The sequence below is a fragment of the Neoarius graeffei genome, chromosome 4, assembly GCF_027579695.1.
Source record: "Neoarius graeffei isolate fNeoGra1 chromosome 4, fNeoGra1.pri, whole genome shotgun sequence".
NCBI lineage: Eukaryota > Metazoa > Chordata > Actinopteri > Siluriformes > Ariidae > Neoarius > Neoarius graeffei.
This window is the reverse complement of record NC_083572.1, coordinates 27,452,967-27,472,966: the sequence shown is the minus strand read 5'-3', so window position 1 is coordinate 27,472,966 and position 20,000 is coordinate 27,452,967. Positions and strand designations below refer to the sequence as shown.

The window sequence follows — 20,000 nt, the reverse complement described above, 5'->3', positions numbered from 1 at the left end:
CTCGGCCTCCCTCTTTCCGCTTAGTGTATAGTCTCAGGGTGCTGGACTTGGGGTGGAACCCTCCATGCATGGTGAGGAGCTTTCTAGTCTTGATATCTGTGGCTTCTATCTCCTCCTTTGGCCAGTTTATGATACCAGCGGGGTATCTGATGACTGGTAGTGCGTACATGTTGATGGCTCGGACCTTGTTTTTACCATTCAGCTGACTTTTCAGGACCTGCCTTATTCTCTGGAGGTATTTGGCTGTGGTTGACTTCCTTGTGGCCTCTTCATGGTTTCCATTAGCCTGTGGGATGCCAAGGTACTTGTAGCTGTCTTGGATATCACCTATGTTGCCCTCTGGTAGGTCATTCCCCTCAGTCCGGATCATCTTGCCTCTCTTTGAGACCATCCGGCCACACTTGTCCAATCCGAATGACATCCCTGTGTCATCGCTGTAGATCCGGGTGGTGTGGATCAGCGAGTCTATTTCTCGCTCGTTCCTGGCATACAGCTTGATGTCATCCATGTAGAGCAGGTGGCTGATTGTTGCCCCACTACGGAATCGGTACCCGTAGCCGCTCTTCGTGATGATCTGACTGAGGGGGTTCAGGCCTATGCAGAACAGCAGTGGTGATAGCGCATCTCCTTGGTATATGCCGCACTTGATGTTGACTTGGGCAATGGGTTTTGAGTTGGCCTCTAGGGTTGTCTTCCACATTTCCATTGAGTTCTGGATGAAGGTCCTTAGGTTCCTGTTGATCTTATACAGTTCCAGACATTCCAGTATCCATGTGTGTGGCATTGAGTCGTAGGCTTTCTTGTAGTCAATCCAGGCAGTGCACAGGTTGGTCTGTCTCTTCTTACAGTCTCGGGCGACTGTTCTATCGACCAGTAGCTGGTGCTTGGCTCCTCTGGTGTTACTGCCAATTCCTTTCTGTGCCTCGCTCATGTATTGAGCCACATGCTTACTCATTTTTGCCGCAATGATGCCTGACAGGGCCTTCCATGTTGTGCAGAGACAGGTAATTGGCCGGTAGTTGGATGGGATGGGTCCCTTCTGGGGGTCCTTCATGATTAGGACTGTCCTGCCTTGGGTTAGCCATTCTGGGTGGGTTCCATCCCTCAGCAGCTGGTTCATCTGTGCTGCTAGGCGTTCATGGAGTTCAGTTAGCTTCTTCAGCCAGTATGTATGGATCATATCGGGGCCTGGTGCTGTCCAGCTCTTCATCTTTGACACTCTTTCTTGGATGTCTGCCATTGAGATGGTTACTGGTTCTTGTTCTGGGAGGTTGCTGTGGTCAGCTCTTAGGTCCACTAACCATTGGGCATCGGTGTTGTGTGATGCCTTTCTTTCCCATATGTCTTTCCAGTATTTTTCCACCTCAGCTCTTGGTGGGTCTGACCGGTTGTTGTTCCCCTGCCACTGAGAGTACACCTTGGCTGGTTCAGTGGAGAACAGCTTGTTTATTCTCCTGGCCTCTCCTTCCTTGGTGTATCTCCTCAACCGGGTGGCCAGAGCTGTTAGTCGCTGTTTGGCAGTTTCGAGTGCCTCTGGTATGGAGAGTGAGTTGTACTTCCTGGGCGCCCCTTTATTCACCATGTTCCCTTTCTGTAGTTCAGCTAGCTGGCTAACTTCTCTCCTTGCTGCCTTTATCTTGGCCTCTAATCGTCTCTTCCATGGTGGATACTGTTTGTTATGTCCCGAGCCCACCTTCTGTCCATCCTTCTGTGTATCAGCTTGTTGGTCTCAGTGATGGTTCTTGTGGAGACTGTCTTCAGAGCAGCATTCACATCTACTAGTAGATCTTCTGAAGGTACTTGGCAACTCAGCTTCGGTATTCGTCGGGGGCTCCAGGTTTCCAGTTGGGTCACGATCTTCCTTCTCAGGTCAGCAGCTCTTGTGTTGAGGCTGTTAGCTGTTGGGGCTTGGTACCCAATCTCTGGTTGTGGGGATGATGACATGTCTTCCGTAGCATCGTTGTTGTATTTCATTAATCTCTAGTTGTGATAGCAGATTTCGATTATGGATGTTGGAACACTGGGCTAATAGCTGTTTCTTTGTTAGCCTTGATTGTGGGTTTCGAAGTATCCAATGGTCCCACATTCTCTGCATGTATCCCCTCTCTCTGGGAGAGCTTGTATAGTAGCATTCCAGCAAATCCGTATTTTCTGTCCTCGTCCATCGATGTCTTGTTCCAGTAGCCCATTTCTCATCAGTTTGCCCTGGTTCCCTAGCAACTGACGCAGACCTTCTTGACCCGGGCGACGTCTGAGCCGGTATGACTCTATCAGTTATGTTTTCACTCATTCCTGAGGTAGGCTGATATATCATGAGGGGTTTTGCCTAAGGACCCTTACTGGATGATGTTTTGCCCCGACCGGGATTCGAACCCCGATCTCCTGCGTCGTAGTCAGTGAGCATTACCACTGTACTATCCAACTGATATCCAGCTGTGTATATATATATATATATATATAAATACACACACACACACACACACACACACACACACACACACACACAGTGGCACTTGAAAGTTTGTGAACCCTTTAGTATTTTCTATATTTCTGAACAAATATGACCTAAAACATCATCAGATTTTCACACAAGTCCTAAAAGTAGATAAAGAGAACCCAGTTAAACAAATGAGACAAAAATATTATACTTGGTAATTTATTTATTGAGGAAAATGATCCAATATTACATATCTGTGAGTGGCAAAAGTATGTGAACCTCTAAGATTAGCAGTTAATTTGTAGGTGAAATTCGAGTCAGGTGTTTTCAATCAATGGGATGACAATCAGGTGTGAGTGTGCACCCTGTTTTATTTAAAGAACAGAGATCTATCAAAGTCTGATCTTCACAACACATTTGTGGAAGTGTATCATGGCACGAACAAAGGAGATTCCTGAGGACCTCAGAAAAAGTGTTGTTGATGCTCATCAGGCTGGAAAAGGTTCCAAAACCATCTCGAAAGAGTTTGGATTCCACCAATCCACATACAGATTGTGTACAAATGGAGGAAATTCAAGACCATTGTTACCCTCCCCAGGAGTGGTCGACCAACAAAGATCACTCCAAGAGCACGGCGTGCAATAGTTGCCGAGGTCACAATGGACTGCAGGGTAACGTCTAAGCAACTGAAGGCCTCTCTCACATTGGCTAATGTTAATGTTCATGAGTCCACCATCACGAGAACACTGAACAACAATGGTGTGCATGGCAAGGTTGCAAGGAGAAAGCCACTGCTCTCCAAAAAGAACATTGCTGCTCATCTGGTTTGCTGAAGATCACATGGACAAGCCAGAAGGCTATTGGAAAAATGTTTTGTGGATGGATGAGACCAAAATAGAACTTTTTGGTTTAAATGAGAAGCATTATGTTTGGAGAAAGGAAAACACTGCATTCCAGCATAAGAACCTTATCCCATCTATGAAACATGGTGGTGGTAGTATCATGGTTTGGGCCTGTTTTGCTGCATCTGGGCCAGGATGGCTTGCCATCATTGATGGAGCAATGAATTCTGAATTATACCAGCGAATTCTAAAGGAAAATGTCAGGATATCTGTCCATGAACTGAATCTCAAGAAAAGGTGGGTCATGCAGCAAGACAATGATCCTAAGCGCACAAGTCGTTCTACCAAAAATGGTTAAAGAAGAATAAAGTTCATGTTTTGGAATGGCCAAGTCAAAGTTCTGACCTTAATCCAATGGAAATGCTGTGGAAGGACCTGAAGCAAGCAGTTCATGTGAGGAAACCCACCAACATCCCAGAGTTGAAGCTGTTCTGTACGGAGGAATGGGCTAAAATTCCTCCAAGCCGGTGTGCAGGACTTATCAACAGTTACCGGAAACATTTAGTTGCAGTTATTGCTGCACAAGGGGGTCACACCAGATACTGAAAGCCAAGGGTCACATACTTTTGCCACTCACAGATATGTAGCATTGGATCATTTTCCTCAATAAATAAATTAACAAGTATAATATTTTTGTCTCATTTGTTTAACTGGGTTCTTTTTATCTACTTTTAGGACTTGTGTGAAAATCTGATGTTGTTTTAGGTCATATTTATGCAGAAATACAGAAAATTCTTAAGGGTTCACAAACTTTCAAGCACCACTGTATATACACGCACACACACAATAAATATATATATCTCTCTCCCACACACACACACAGCTTCAGATGGGTTAAATGCAGAGAGCAATTTCACCATGCTTAAATGTACGTATGATATATAAACTTGTTGTTGTTGTTCTTCAAAATGTATTTACATTTCTGCATCTGAAGCCAAAATCATCTTTGATCCAGGCTCTCTGTGTTACAAGGGTCAACAGGTCAAACTGTAGAATGTATTTTTGTTAGCCCGTTGAAAGTTCTTTCATGCTAATATATTAGAGGCCTTAGACATTAAGGTGCATTAACCTGCTATGAATATTTTCCTAAGATGAGAGAAATTATGCCAGCCACTTAAACTGAATTTATGATACTCTGGGGGTTTTCTGTCACTAGGCACCATTAGCTGAGCCTAGGAACAATTTGAGTTCAAGTGGATGTAGTGTGTAACCACAATCATGTTTTCTTTACCACTAATTGTAATAATTGTAGAAGCAATAAAAGCACTGAACACAAACTCTTCTTGTCTAGCTAAAAGCTTGAGGTGTCATTTGGCAGAAATTATGAGTAGGCGTGTTCTATTTCAAACTTAGCAGAGTATGCACCTTAGCCAGTGGGTCATTCCATGCCAAATCAACAAGAGGTTATGCCTGACCATCTCAGATTTCAATGAAATTTGGAGGGCTCAGAGATACTATTAAAAGAAGTTAATCTCCAAAACTTGAGCTTCCTATCACCAATTGTTTCAGAGATACAGGCATTTGAATTCTTTAATTTTTTTTTGTTTTTTGCTCAAAACATACATATTTCCAAGTGCAATATAATCTTTATTATGCAAGATAGAAACCTAAAATTTTGCACAGATAGACTCAATGTCTTGTACTACAAGCTTCAACTTAGAATTTCAATGGTCATTGTATATTAGATGGTGATTTTAACAAGGAAATTAAAAAGACAAATTTGCATTTTTTGCATTTTTAACTCATTCTGGAAGCTTGCCTGTGGCAGTAATGCTTAAACTAAGAATGTTATTCAAATCTACACAGAAATATCTACCAATTTCAGTTTTACCAAGTCTCCATTATTCCTAGTTTGTCTGTAATAGGGTTTTGAAATTCGCCAATTTCTAAAACATGCCATTTTCTGTAGCAAGAAATCCAATGTGGGATAGCAGTTAGGAACTTGTAAATTTTTTTTCAGTAATCCCCAAGACCCATATTTTATATTTCCAAATTTTTGTTCTATGTCTCTCAAGTATTTTTAAACTACAGGGGTTTAAAAAAAATCCATTTTCACCAAATTCGAATTTTTGATACATTTTCATATAACTGATATTTGAGGGTTAATAAAAAAATGCATTTTTTGCATTTTTAACTCACTCATTCTCGAAGCTTGCCTGTGGCAGTAATGCTTAAACTAAGAATGTTATTCAAATCTACACAGAAATATCTACCAATTTCAGTTTTACCAAGTCTCCACTACTCCTAGTTTGTCTGTAATAGGGTTTTCAATAAGGCTCAAGTAGGTTAGGAGACATGTTTCTTCCTCAATTTTAAATAAAATTTCAATTAATGCTCAGTATTAATTATTTGTAAATTGATTTTAATCTAAGACTGTGTAACATTAGCAAACAATGACCAGCTATTGTGTACCAGTCAACAGCCAGCCTTATCAATATCAACACAGCACAATACCTTGATACCAGAACAGGTGGCTCATATCTTATAGTTTTAGAGTCTGTAAACTGCATACTTGTTCGGATAACATTATATTGCTTGGATTATATTAAATACATTGTAATACAGAGCACTGAGAAAATTTACCAAATGTTATTAACTGAATGTGTTTCTTTGCAAGGATTGGATATTTTGAATAGTTGACTAGGGAATTTAATTGTAGTTGCTTTCAATTTGAGATCAGTATAAATGAGTTTGTTCTTAGACATCTAGAAATGGCTGTTCTATAGGAATTGGACTAAAGAAAGATTCTGACTGCCATAAACTAACATACAACAGAAATTGTAAGTAAATACACTCTCTCAGTATAGTTTGGAGCAAATTTCATTAATTAAACAGAGAACTGAACTTGAGAACATTTCAAGCACAGACACAGTATGTCTGCATCATGAGAAGCTGTTTCTGATGAAATATGAAGAGCTACAGAAAAGTTGTTGTGATCCATATGAAAGGCACAAGAAAAAAGTTAAAACAGAATTACGTTCAATTCTTCCTGAAACAGCAGATTCACTTTCAAAACTGATAAATAAAAATATTAAACCTGAACAAAAATTGTGTTCTAAATGTTCACAGAGAGTGAAAGAACATTTAAGCCAAGCAGATTCAGCAGGTTCTACAGAATCAGCACAAGAGAGCATGTGTGTAGATGTGGATCCAACATACACTGGTGAGGTAACTGAATCACTTGACAAAAGCCTTGTGTCAGTTGGTTGCTCTCCACTGAAAATTGCCAAGTATAGCCACAAACAGAAAGCTGCATATGGTAAAGCAAAGCTGCAACGAGTAGAAGAAACTTTACGTTCTAAAATGAAATTTTATTAATTAATGAAATTTGCTCCAAACTATACTGAGAGAGTGTATTTAACTTACAATTTTTGTTGTATGTTAGTTTATGGCAGTCAGAATCTTTCTTTAGTCCAATTCCTATAGAACAGGGAGGAAGTTCAGCCATTTCTAGATGTCTAAGAACAAACTCATTTACACTGATCTCAAATTGAAAGCAACTACAATTAAATTCCCTAGTCAACTATTCAAAATATCCAATCCTTGCAAAGAAACACATTCAGTTAATAACATTGGTAAATTTTCTCAGTGCTCTGTATTACAATGCATTTAATATAATCCAAGCAATATAATGTTATCTGAACAAGGATGCAGTTTACAGACTCGAAAACTATAAGATATGAGCCACCTGTTCTGGTATCAAAGGTCACCTATTGTGTTGTGTTGATATTGATAAGGCTGGCTGTTGACTGGTACACAATAGCTGGTCATTGATTGCTAATGTTACACAGTCTTAGATTAAAATCAATTTACAAATAATTAATACTGAGCATTAATTGAAATTTTATTTAAAATTGGGGAAGAAACATGTATCCGAACCTACTTGAGCCTTAGGCTCATTTAAAATGGACTGTGGCAAAGTGGAAAACTGTTCTGTGGTCAGACGAATCAAAATTTGAAGTTCTTTATGGAAATCAGGGGCGCCGTGTCATTCGGACTAAAGAGGAGAAGAACGACCCAAGTTGTTATCAGCGCTCAATTCAGAAGCCTGCATCTCTGATGGTATGGGGTTGCATTAGTGCGTGTGGCATGGGCAGCTTACACATCTGGAAAGACCCCATCAATGCTGAAAGGTATATCCAGGTTCCAGAGCAACATATGCTCCCATCCAAACAACGTCTCTTTCAGGGAAGACCTTGCATTTTCCAGCATGACAATGCCAAACTACATACTGCATCAATTACAGCATCATGGCTGCGTAGAAGGGTCCGGGTACTGAACTGGCCAGCCTGCAGTCCAGATCTTTCACCCATAGAAAACATTTGGCGCATCATAAAACGGAAGATACGACAAAAAAAAACAAAAAACCTAAGAGCAACTAGAATCCTACATTAGACAAGAATGGGTTAACATTCCTATCCCTAAACTTGAGCAACTTGTCTCCTCAGTCCCCAGACGTTTACAGACTCTTGTAAAGAGAAAAGGGGTTGTCTCACAGTGGTAAACATGGCCTTGTCCCAACTTTGAGATGTGGTGTTGTCATGAAATTTAAAAATCACCTAATTTTTCTATTTAAATGATACATTTTCTCAGTTTAAACATTTGATATGTCATCTATGTTCTATTCTGAATAAAATATGGATTTTTGAAACTTCCACATCATTGCATTCCGTTTTTATTTACAATTTGTACTTTGTCCCAACTTTTTTGGAATCAGGGTTGTACACACACACACACACACGTGCAAATCAAATAAAGGCTTCTTCTTACAGTGTCTTGCAAAAGTATTCATTCCCCTTGGTGTTTGTCCTGTTTTGTCGCATTACAAGCTGGAATTAAAATGGATTTTTTTGGGGGTTAGCACCATTTGATTTACACAAAATGCCTACCACTTTAAAGGGGAAATTTTTTTATTTTATTGAGACACAAACAATAATGAAAAAAACAGAAATCTGGAGTGTGCATCGGTATTCACCTCCTTTCGTATGAAATCCCTAAATAAGAGCTGGTCCAACCAATTCACTTCATAAGTCACCTAATAAGTTGATTAACATCCACCTGTGTGCAACCAGTGTTGCATGAGCTGTGACATGATGTCTGTATAAATCAACATGTTCTGGAAGGACCTGGACTCTGCTACACTACTAAGCAAGCAACATGAAAACCAAGGAGCAATCCAAACAGGTCGGAGACAAAAGTTGAAGTATAGATCAGGGCTAGGTTACAAAAAAAATATCCCAAACTCTGAATATCCCACAGAGTACCATTAAATCCATTAGCGCAAAAGGGAAAAAAATATGGCACTACAACAAACCTGACAAGATAAGGCCGCCCATCAAAACTCACAGACCAGGCAAGGAGGACATTAATCAGAGATGCAATAAAGACACCCAAGATAACACTGAAGGTGCTGCAAAGACCTACAGCAGAGATGGGAGTATCTGTCCATAAGACCACTTTACACTCCATGGAGCGAGGCTTTATGGAAGAGTGGCTAGAAAAAAAGCCATTGCTTAAAGAAAAAAATAAGAAAACATGTTTGGAGTTAGCCCAACAGCATGTGGCAGACTCCCCAAACACTTGGAAGAAAATTATCATCTGGTCAGAAGAGACTTTTGTAATTGAACTTGTAATTTAACTTTTTGGCTTTCATGGGAAATGCCATGTGTGGTGCAAGCCGAACACTTCCCATCACCCTGAGAACACCATTCCTACAGTGAAGCATGGTGGTGGCATCATCATGCTGTGGGGATGTTTTTCATCTGCAGGGACAGGAAAGCTGGTCAAGATTGAAGGCAAGATGGATGGCACTAAATACAGGGCAATTCTGGAGGAACACCCATTTGAGTTGGCCAGAGGGTTGAGACAGGGACAAAGGTTCACATTCCAGCAGGACAATGACTCTAAACATACTGCTGAAGCTACACTGGAGTGGTTTAAAGGGAAACATTTAAATGTCTTAAATTTAAATGCCTAGTCAAAGCCCAAACCTCAATCCAAGTGAGAATCTGTAGCATAACTTGAAGATTGCTGTACACCAACACAACTCTAACTTGAAGGAGTTGGAACAGTTTTGCCTTTAGGAATGGGCTAAAATCCCATTGGCTATATGTGTTAAGCTGATACAGCATATCCCAAGAGACTTGCAGCTGTAACTGCAGCAAAAGTTGGCTCTACAAAGTAATGACTTTTTTTTTTTGGGGGGGGGGGGGGGGGGGGATACCTATGCATACTCCAGATTTCTGTTTTGCGTCACAATAAAAACAAAGCATTGCTAGGCAAAACAAACCTCACCTGGTAGCACTTATGATGAATATGAAGGAAGATATCATGAAAAAATAGGTACCCTATGGGTATGTGTGGCTACTGCTTATAAATAAAATTGTTTTCTGATGCCATATCCATACAGTAAATATAGCATATATATTTACTCTATGAGGCAGTAGCCACAAAAATTAAGCATAATCCAAAAATGAACAAATTAAAAAAAAAAAAAAATCACAGAAATAAAATATACCAAGTGTCTGTATTTTATATTATTCTACTCTTACCATTTTCGAAACTGAAACCTCCAACCTGAGGCTGACATACACATGCTGTCGCCATGACCGAACCTCTTATTTCCTGGAAATGCGCAAGAGCTCAGTGGAACGCACTTTCTGTCTGTAATAAGCATACACACATCTGAAAGCAATTTCTTTAGTCTAGTCTGTAGTGGGTGAGGTAATAATAAATCAACAGAGCGGGGAAGTTCTCATCAATGGGGTTTAAAACCCCTTCATTTGCATATGTAAACGAACCAAGAAACCATTCAGTGACAGCACTGTGTATGCAAATGAGGTAGGTAGTGATCCAATCAGCGTTTCTGGGAGGAGTCTGTCCGAGGCAGTGCTCCAGCAGTCTGAGCTCAGAGCTTTTTTTTTTTTTTAAAACCTTTTCGGTCACCGTGACCTTGACCGGATGACTCTCAAAATGTTGAACGTTCTATTTGAGACCAATGCCCATCTATCCTGAAAGTTTCATGAAGACTGGTCCAGCCATTTTCCCGTAATGTTGCGAACAAAAAAAAAAAAAGAAGAAACCCGACCGAAAACAATACCTTGCCCCACTTACTCCATAGCAGGTGAGGTAAAAAATTGCACCTTTAAAGTGGTAGGCATGTTGTGGAAATCAGTTGGTGCTTATCCCACCAAAATCCATTTGAATTCCAGCCTGTAATGTGACAAAACAGGACAAACACCAAGGGGAATGAATACTTTTGCAAAACACTGTAACTCTGTTTTAAGCAAGAAAACACCCACAGCAACTTGCACATTAGTTCAGTAGCTCAGTTTTTACCAAAAAGACAGCCATGGCAACTCGCACATCAGTAGTGCATGAGATCATTACGGCTCGTGACATGGCAGATATGTAATTTTTTTTTTTTTAATCAATAATGTGACTTATTAAACACACTGCCTGTGAATCAATAAAATAACCACATAGCTGAATGTTTCTGAATGATGTGTTTGGTTTAATAATCAAGCCAAAAAGAGACAAGTGCCACCTTACTTTTATATGAGAATGTACTCTTGCAGTTGCCAGCTTGTGAATTAACAGATCTTCCACACAACCACTAGAAAAAACTATTTACAAGCTTCTAGGGACCTGCAACTTTTAGGGTGTATTCAGACCAGGATAGTTCGATAGTTCACTTGCTTTGGTCCGAACCAAATGTTTTTTTTATTTTTTCATTTTGGTGCGGTTCGCTTTCACACTGTACATTTTAGCAAGCGGACCAAAATCTGTCAACAAAGCCACGTGCCCTGAGGTCGTTCAGCTATTGGTCAGAGACGACACGCGCACAAAGCGTTAAGTTCAAAAGTAGTCATGGAGGCTTTCCGTGCTGTTATTCTTTTTAATGTCATCAAAGCTATATGTTTTTTCCAGTTTTTACTGTTTTCACAATTGTGCTATTACTATGCTGTTGTACAAGTAATTTATCAACGACGACGACAAAGGGCAAGGCGGCTACGGAGGATAGCGCTGATGAGTGCACATCATGTTGTGACAGTTCTGGCTCTTCACGCAATAGATGAATTTCTTTTTTGCGTCGCTAGTACTGTCACTTTTTGAAAGAATGTCCCTGATTTTAATGTAGGTCTGATGGAGTTTCTTCACTTTTAGCCGACATTGTTCTGGGGAGCGCGTGAACCCCTTCTCCTTCATTTTCTCACTGAATACGGCAAACACGTCGGCATTTTTGTGTGTTCTCTCCAAAAGCTCAGATATGTGGACATCTGCCCATATATCCACAAGGGTGCGCGTTTCTTCCTCGGCCCATGCTTGCCCCCTACTCATTTTTTGTACTCGCCTACCACTGGTGACTGAACGACCCTTGACAACCGAAACAGTGTTTGCACTTTGCGGTGGAGTGTCAAGACTCTGTTTCCCATAATGCTCAACAAACGACGGAAGCTCCCGAGGTACAAAAAAGCAAAACTGTCAGATTAGGTCCGGTCTGTTTTCACACCTCCAAAAGATCCGCACCAGGGTTCCTTTGGTCCGGACCGAGTCCGACCTTGCAGCTCGGTCTCGGTCCGCTTGTTTGGTCCGGACCAGAGTTCGGTGGTTTGTATTCAGACCAACCCAAAAGGTCCGGACCAAGGGAAATTTGGTTCGTTTGGTCCGGAACCAAACAACGTAGGTGTGAATATGCCCTTAAATTCATGCAAAGTCCCCAAACAAGATTACAATGTCTGGGTATGTGAGTGGAGGCTCTGTAATCCTGTCTTTTCCTGTTATTTAGTGTTTGGCATTGCAATTCAGTTTCTGCCAGTTGGGTCCCTTTTCTCTCTCTTTTTCTTCCTCCAAAAATACCACATACCAACACACAAAATAGTAACTTCAAATCCATGGTTTTGGTGCCTGTATCCCAGTAGTTTCTGCTAAATGCAGCTACCTGTTTGCTACTCTAAAGTTTTTGGCAGTCTGATCTCAGAGGCTAACATGCATGTAGCCGCAAGTGTCATACAACTTCTCTCATTTTGGACTCAGTGCAGACTAGGTGCTACAGTGACTCACTCACCTCTTGAGATATAAAGTGGTATTACGAGACAGACAGTGTGTCATGTCTTGGGGCTAGCTGATTAGTATGCTAACTTCACTAGAAATCTTTGGAACACAATGTTGCATACATTTAAATATCTGCATTTAAATATTTATAAAATATGTACATATACATTTACATATTTATAATTCATTTAAATATGCATTTAAAAATATCTGTATATTGTAACTCTCCATCACTGTATATACCGTAACATAGCATCACTATGCTGCAGTATTTACTTCTGGCACTTATCTGTAAATAAAACTGTATTTTGCACTTCTAGTTAGATGCCAACTGCATTTCATTGGTTTTGTATCTGTACTCTGCACAAAGTTAAATTTAATCTTAAAAAAAATTCTAATCTAATTTTTTGAATGTTTTAAATGAAAATTCTTACTTCTTACTTTTTTAAAGGTGTATGCTGCACAATAATTTTGCCCCAGACAAAACAAAACAAAAAACCCCAGTTCAAATCACTGAAAGCCCAATATGGCCATGACATGTCTATGATGAATGAATGTAAACTTCTTACCTCAAGCGTATGTCACTACCAACAAAGTGTACTTCCTAGATGGGAGGTGCGAAAATTACAAAGTGGCATTTCAGTGCCTGTATATCATATAGAGGTGTGTCTAAAGCCATGGACAATGAAAAAAAGCTCACTTTCCTACTACAGAGTTTATTGTACTGGATGTCTGGTAAAGGGATAACTATTATTCTTTTATAAGCAGCAAGAAGTAAAAATTTACTAACCACTAAACATTAGAGCTCAACAAATTTTCCCACACACATTTTTTTTATACAAGGTATAAGGTTTTATATGCTCAATTCTGATTTGTTTTATAACAAAATTTCTGTAGGATGCCTCAGACAGTAGCTCTGGCTAGGTTAGGTTTATATTAATCCACTATTTTTAATACATCATTTCTATAGTAACAAGTGGGCAGATAAATACGATTTTAAAGCCAATTATATGCATATAAGATGCAATATAGTCAGTGATAGAACAGGAGATAAATGTGTGTATATGTAAAGGGGGGGGACCGTCTCACTTTCAGGAAGCAATGAATATCTTCTTCTCCCTCAAAAACTTCCACATCCAGGAAGAGTTTCAACCGGTGGTCAACAGTTTCAAAATCTTCAGATAGAACATCTAAGAGAGCAGAAACACAGGTATCCAACTTTAAAAAGAATGGGCTTCAACAAATAGCAAAAAAATCAATAACAAATTCAACCACTATATACATTTCTCAAATATACTGCACACAAAACCACATTTTCATGCCATCTACTTAAAGGGAAATTCCAGTTTGTTTGGTTTTTTTTTTAACCTCTGCCCAATTTTCCCATCTTTTTGGGTCCAAATTTTTACTCGGGACAAAAATGATCAAAATCTGTTCAGTATTGAGTTAGAACATTATAACCTGGCAAGTGCAAAACAGCAATACAATATAATCCTACAGTATGTGGCAAAAATCTGTGTCAAAGTAAACTACTTTTTTTCTGCCACTGACATGCTCAACTGTGACCCTCCATTATGAAACCAGTTCAATTTTTCCAAATTGATTTATTGTGTTTTCGCGAAAGACCATTAAAAAATCTCATATCATCTCTAGCCGCTTTATCCTTCTACAGGGTTGCAGGCAAGCTGGAGCCTATCCCAGCTGACTACGGGCGAAAGGCAGGGTACACCCTGGACAAGTCGCCAGGCGAAAGACCATTAAAAAATAAAACAAAATAAAATAAAAATAAAGCTTTCCAATGATGCACATATAAGAAAATTTACCAATAGACATTGCTCAGGCACTATATAAATGGGGCATTTGAAATAGTCAGGTTTTACTTTTTACAAAAAGTCAGAAATTGAGAAATCTGCTTGTAAAGTTCAAGACAAACTCAATCAATGCATATTAAAAAAAAAAGATATTAAAATGAAATTTGGGGGCACATTTATTATGGTTTCACAGATGTACACATCATTTTTTTCACTACCTATATAGAAACATGGTAATATATTTACAAAATGTAGATTTTTTAAAAAAAATTTTGTTTTACAGGATTTTCCCCTTGTATCCTCCCTGTATTCCCCCCAGTCTACAGTTCAAAAGTTCCAAAATTCTAAAGTTCCTTGAAAAAAAAGTTGTCTATAGTTCATGTACAACAAGACACACACACACACACACACACACACACCACTTCAACCCCTCTGTTATGGCCAGAGTCACACCCATAACGAAGCGCACCCCTGCAGCCATGTACATGTCCTTGCACACATCCATTACCTCAACTCGGTCCTTCATCTACCTGCACTTCTTCATCCTTTGACCCATCTGGAAGCTGCACATCTGGTTTAGGGTACATTATGTCCTTGTAAGGCTCAGGAACAAAAGCTCAGATGTGTTTGTAGAGATACTGTTGCGTCACTAGTGAAAGTCCAGGTAAGGGAAATGTGACTGGAAGACAACCTGGGTTATTTCTTTGGGTACAAAAAGGTGATAGCACAGTGTTCCATAAGCAGGATTCCCACTGGTGCTCATCACGCCAGTCATTGACGAACATAATCCGTCAATGATGAAGAGAAAATTACTAGCAGTTGTCACACTGACAAACGTATCCGTCATCATTATTTGCCATCTTTTTTCAGAAAATTCCTTTCTAGAAAAGCCAGAGTGTAAACAATGAGCACGTGCTTATGACCAATAAAAACTGACAACACAATGGCCAAATGGGCGTCAAACATTTGACCAATCGCAGTGCATCTTAATTGGCCTGGTGTGGCGGTGTAATTATCTCTGCGTGAAGCAAACAATGGTGCAGTCTAAGCTGAAGTTTTTTGGGCGAGTTTCTTCAAGCACTGAAGATGATTTCAGGGCTGAAACAGCTACGGAGGAGACACACAGAGCCTCAACCAACCCCAAACACATCGGACAGTGTCAGTAATACAGGGGTCTTTAAAAAAATAATAATAATAATAATTTAAAAAATAAAAACCCACAAAAGTGAAAGGGCCGTCAGCCAGCAAGCTACTGAAGCACTGTTTCGGGCAGCGTGGCATGTCGAGTTCCCATGGCAAATGTACAACACTGTCCTCCTCTGTTCGGTTTGTAAATCAACGGGAAACTCAGCTTCCTTCACTGTTTCGTTGGTCCAAGACTCTTCTCAACTCTGTTCAATTATAAATTGAGCTTTGTGTTGAAGTAAATGGTAAAGGGAGTCCTAATACCGCTTTTGAATAATTCCATGCTAAAATAACCTTCAGTCAGCTCAAACAAAAGAGGTTTATTTTAGCTTGATGGTGCACAGGGTGCCCAAAATCAAATCTCTCTTATTAGAGGCTGGAGTGGAGCCCAAATTTTAGAGGTAAAGGAGAGGCCTCACTGTATCTGTACAAATATTTGAACTGTGCCAGTTTGGTTGGTATAAACCTGTATTAAGTCCACTTTGATAAGTTGGTAACTAAGAAAAAATATAGACCAAGTGAAGAAAAAATAAGAAAGTCAAGAATACTTCTTCAGCTTGATTTTTCAAGGAAAAAAGTGGAGAATGTTTTTCAGAACCCAGGGGGAACCCTGCCTAAGGTCCAATCTGGCATGTGAAGCTGGATAAAAGGAGTTCATTGAGCTGTTGGAAACCAATACAGCAAAATATATGGGGCCTATTTCATTCAATTTAGGCTAGTCCATCATGTACAGCCACTGTATGCACTCAGCATCACAACCCATTTTTGTCAATTAAAAAAAAAAAAGTCATGAAAAGAAAGGCCCGTGTGTGTGTGTGTGTACACATTAATTACATGTCTGTTCTTTGTCAAAGCCTTGGAATTGAAAATGGCTGAATTTCTTGTCCAGGTTGATGATTGCTTATTTTATGTGCCTATGCATTGCCCAGACAGTGCATATAAACATAATGATGAGCTTCTGTAAGACTTCAAAATGTATACTCTTACAGATTAAATTTATGATGACTCCCATCGTGTTTATGATGCCCCTCACAATGACAAAGCATATACGCAGAGCCATGGCCTCACTTTTGTTTATAAATGTCTTGAGACCTCAAGAATGGCACAGGAATAGTTTTAAGCGTTAACAATAAATCTAAGATAGTAATTTTAATGATTAAAGTGATTTATATAGGTAGTGGTCTGAGTGAATGATGCTGATGTCCATAACGTCATAACAGGAAGTCTATCGATCTAATCATTTCCGCTATACTAACACAGAGCTGACTGCAATTCCAATCCTCCATTTTGAGCTAAGTTATCGCCATGCTCCATAGATGTGTTTTTGGCCGATGCAGCAACATGACAGAAGCTGGATTTATGTTGCATTCATGGCCCAAGAATGTTCAAACTGCAAAGATTTGGATGTGTTTTGTGAGAAGTTCATGGGCACATTGGATGGCTATGAAGTGGTCTCTCCTCTGCTCTGCACATTTTACTGAAGACTCGTATGAGACCTCTGATCTGTTGAGGAGCATTGGCTATAAGCCCGTATTGAAAGAGGGTGCAGTACCAACAAAGAAAAAGAAAACCACAAGAAAAGGAAAGTATTTTATTTATTTTTTTTTTTAAAAAAAGGAAAGTAAGTTCAGTTGCACCAGTTCTCCTGGAGTAAGCCGAGGGTTGCTGCTAAAACCCGGGACGGCATGGGACGGGACCTATCGCTCGGGCAGTGACCTCCCTGCAGTTGTTGCTAAAACCGGTGACATCCTGTTCCGTCCAAGGTTTTAGTAATTGCCTGAGCCCAGCAGTCATGGTGGAATACACAGTATGAAGAAAAGTGAATGAGTGGAGCAGCCGTCTTATTTCTAAACTGGATATTGCTGCCATCTCTCCCTTCTGTGGAAGAAGTGAATGAACAGAACTGAACGAACAACTGACAGTCAGATTGTTTCAAAAACAATTGGCCTTCAGGAAGCGAGAACACAGACGGGTAAGCGCCAACTCTCATTTGGAAAAACAAACAAACAAAACAACCCGTTGTTTACCGGCATTTAGATTAATACATGTAACTTGTATAGTGTATTTAAGTTACCGGTATAAGATTATTTAATCTGCTTCAGAATGTGATCGTCTCAGTTCATCTGATTATTTAATTAGCCTTTTGCGTTTTATCAGTGAAAATGCATGCATGTACATGTATGTTGCATAAGTTATAACACCTATCCTGTTTTAATGAGAGTCAACCCACAATCAATGAAGTCAAATGAGTCTTAGTTGAGCAAGTCAGTAACGGTATTTCTTACTTTCACCATATATTTTTATTTATATGACTTTGGACGATAGCTGTAAAAGGCGTTGGCCTTAAAACCGGTTCCTGCTGTGACGTCACGCACTCAGGGCTGGCTGGCTCAGCGGGGCAGCTCGAATGCCAACTTTGCGGTCGATTTTAACTAATATATATATATATATATATATATATATATATATATATATATATATATATATATATATATTATTCCCATTTATGCAGCATACAAGAGTCAAGGATGGAGATACTATCCACTCAGAAATGTATTTAAAAATAAAGGCTCTGCATAGCTCCTTTAAGTTTATTTTATTTATATATATATACACACACACACATGTATGTATGTATGTGTGTGTATATATATATATATATATATATACACACACACACACACACACGTATGTGTGTGTGTATATATATATATATATATATATATATATATATATATATACATACATACATACATACATACATACATACATACACACACACACACACACACACACACACACAGTGTTCCGCTATGTACAATTGGCTGCGGCGGGCCGCCGCACCTTGATTTTTGCTGCCGCACCTTCAGGCAGTGTTGCCAGATACTGCTTCCGTTTTCCAGCCCAAAATAATTATGTTCAAATCTGCCAAAATGCGCTTAAAACCGCCCAATCTGGCAACACTACCTTCAGGCATTGAATGACCACACAAGGCGGTAGCGCCGTAAGCGGCAGCACTGCTAACAGTAGAAGAAGTGAACACACACACCAGGAGCATTTTGGATTTGCCAAACAACAGGTAAAGGCGGACCTGGACATGACACACGCAGTATGCAAACACTGCCGAATGAAAGTTAAGTACTGTGGCAATACTACATATCTGCACCTCCACATGACCAGACATGACGCTAGCATTTCGCAAGTAAAGAATGCTAGTGGTAGCACAACGACACAAGCAAATCTGACGGCGGGGTTTCAGACGAAATTTCCCCCAACATCACCAAAGGCTCAAAAAATCACTGCAGCACTATTATCGTACATATGCAAAGACTTGCGTCCGTACAGCTCAGTTGAAAACGAAGGCTTCCGAGAACTAATTGAGGAATGTGAACCACGCTACTCTACAGCCTTGTTAAGGCCATGTTTTAAGTTTACTTTTATCAAAGCCATCTTTTTTTTTTATTTATATATATATATATATATATATATATATATATATATAAAAAATACACATATATATATATATATATATATATATAAAAAATACATATTATATATATATATATATATATATATATATAAAATACACACGTGTATATATATATATATATATATATATATATATATATATATATAACAGCTGGATAGTACAGTGGTAATGCTCACTGACTACGACGCGGGTGATCTGGGTTCGAATCCCGGTCGGGGCAAAAACATCATCCAGTAAGGGCCCTTAGGGGTCCAAGACCCCTCAGCCTACCTCAGGAATGAGTGAAGACATAGAGTCATACCGGCTCAGACGTTGCCCGGGTCTGTGTCAGTTGCTAGGGAACCAGGGCAAACTGATGAGAAATGAGCTACTGGAACAAGACATCGATGGACAAGGACAGAAAATACGGAATTGCTGGAATGCTACTATACAAGCAATCCCAGAGAGAGGGGATACATGCAGCGAATGTGGGACCATTGGATACTTCGAAACCCACAATCAAGGCTAACAAAGAAACAGCTATTAATCTACTATCACAACTAGAGATCTATGAAATACAATCTCTAGCCCCCGACAAATACCGAAGCTGAGTTGCCAAGTACCTTCAGAAGATCTACTAGTAGATGTGAATGCTGCTCTGAAGACAATCTCCACAAGAACCATCACTGAGACCAACAAGCTGATACACAGTACAGCAACAGTAATCATGGAGATGCTTGGACACAAGGTGGGCTTGGGACATAAACAGTATCCACCATGATAAAGGCAGCACGGAGAGAAGTTAGCCAGTGAGCTGAACTACAGAAAGGGAACATGGTGAATAAAGGGGCACCCAGGAAGTACAACTCACTCTCCATACCAGAGGCACTCGAAACTGCCAAACAGCGACTAACAGCTCTGGCCACCCGGTTGAAAAGAGACACCAAGGAGGGAGAGGCCAGGAGAATAAACAAGCTGTTCTCCACTGAACCAGCCAAGGGAAACAACAACCAGTCAGACCCACCAAGAGCTGAGGTGGAAAAATACTGGAAAGACATATGGGAAAGAAAGGCATCACAAAACACCGATGCCCAATGGTTAGTGGACCTAAGAGCTGACCACAGCAACCTCCCAGAACAAGA

The 20,000-nt window shown here is 39.8% G+C and overlaps 1 protein-coding gene across 6 annotated transcripts in view; it reads right to left on the bottom strand.

The window, feature by feature from the left end:
* The window catches only part of stk11ip (serine/threonine kinase 11 interacting protein), a 210,335-nt gene that overhangs the window by 58,110 nt on the left and 132,225 nt on the right, over nucleotides 1-20,000 (bottom strand). For all 6 annotated transcript variants that reach the window (XM_060919085.1, XM_060919084.1, XM_060919086.1 and 3 more), the window contains one exon: nucleotides 13,483-13,583. In XM_060919085.1, coding sequence (XP_060775068.1) covers nucleotides 13,483-13,583 — 101 coding nt within the window. The remainder of the gene's footprint in view (nucleotides 1-13,482; nucleotides 13,584-20,000) is intronic.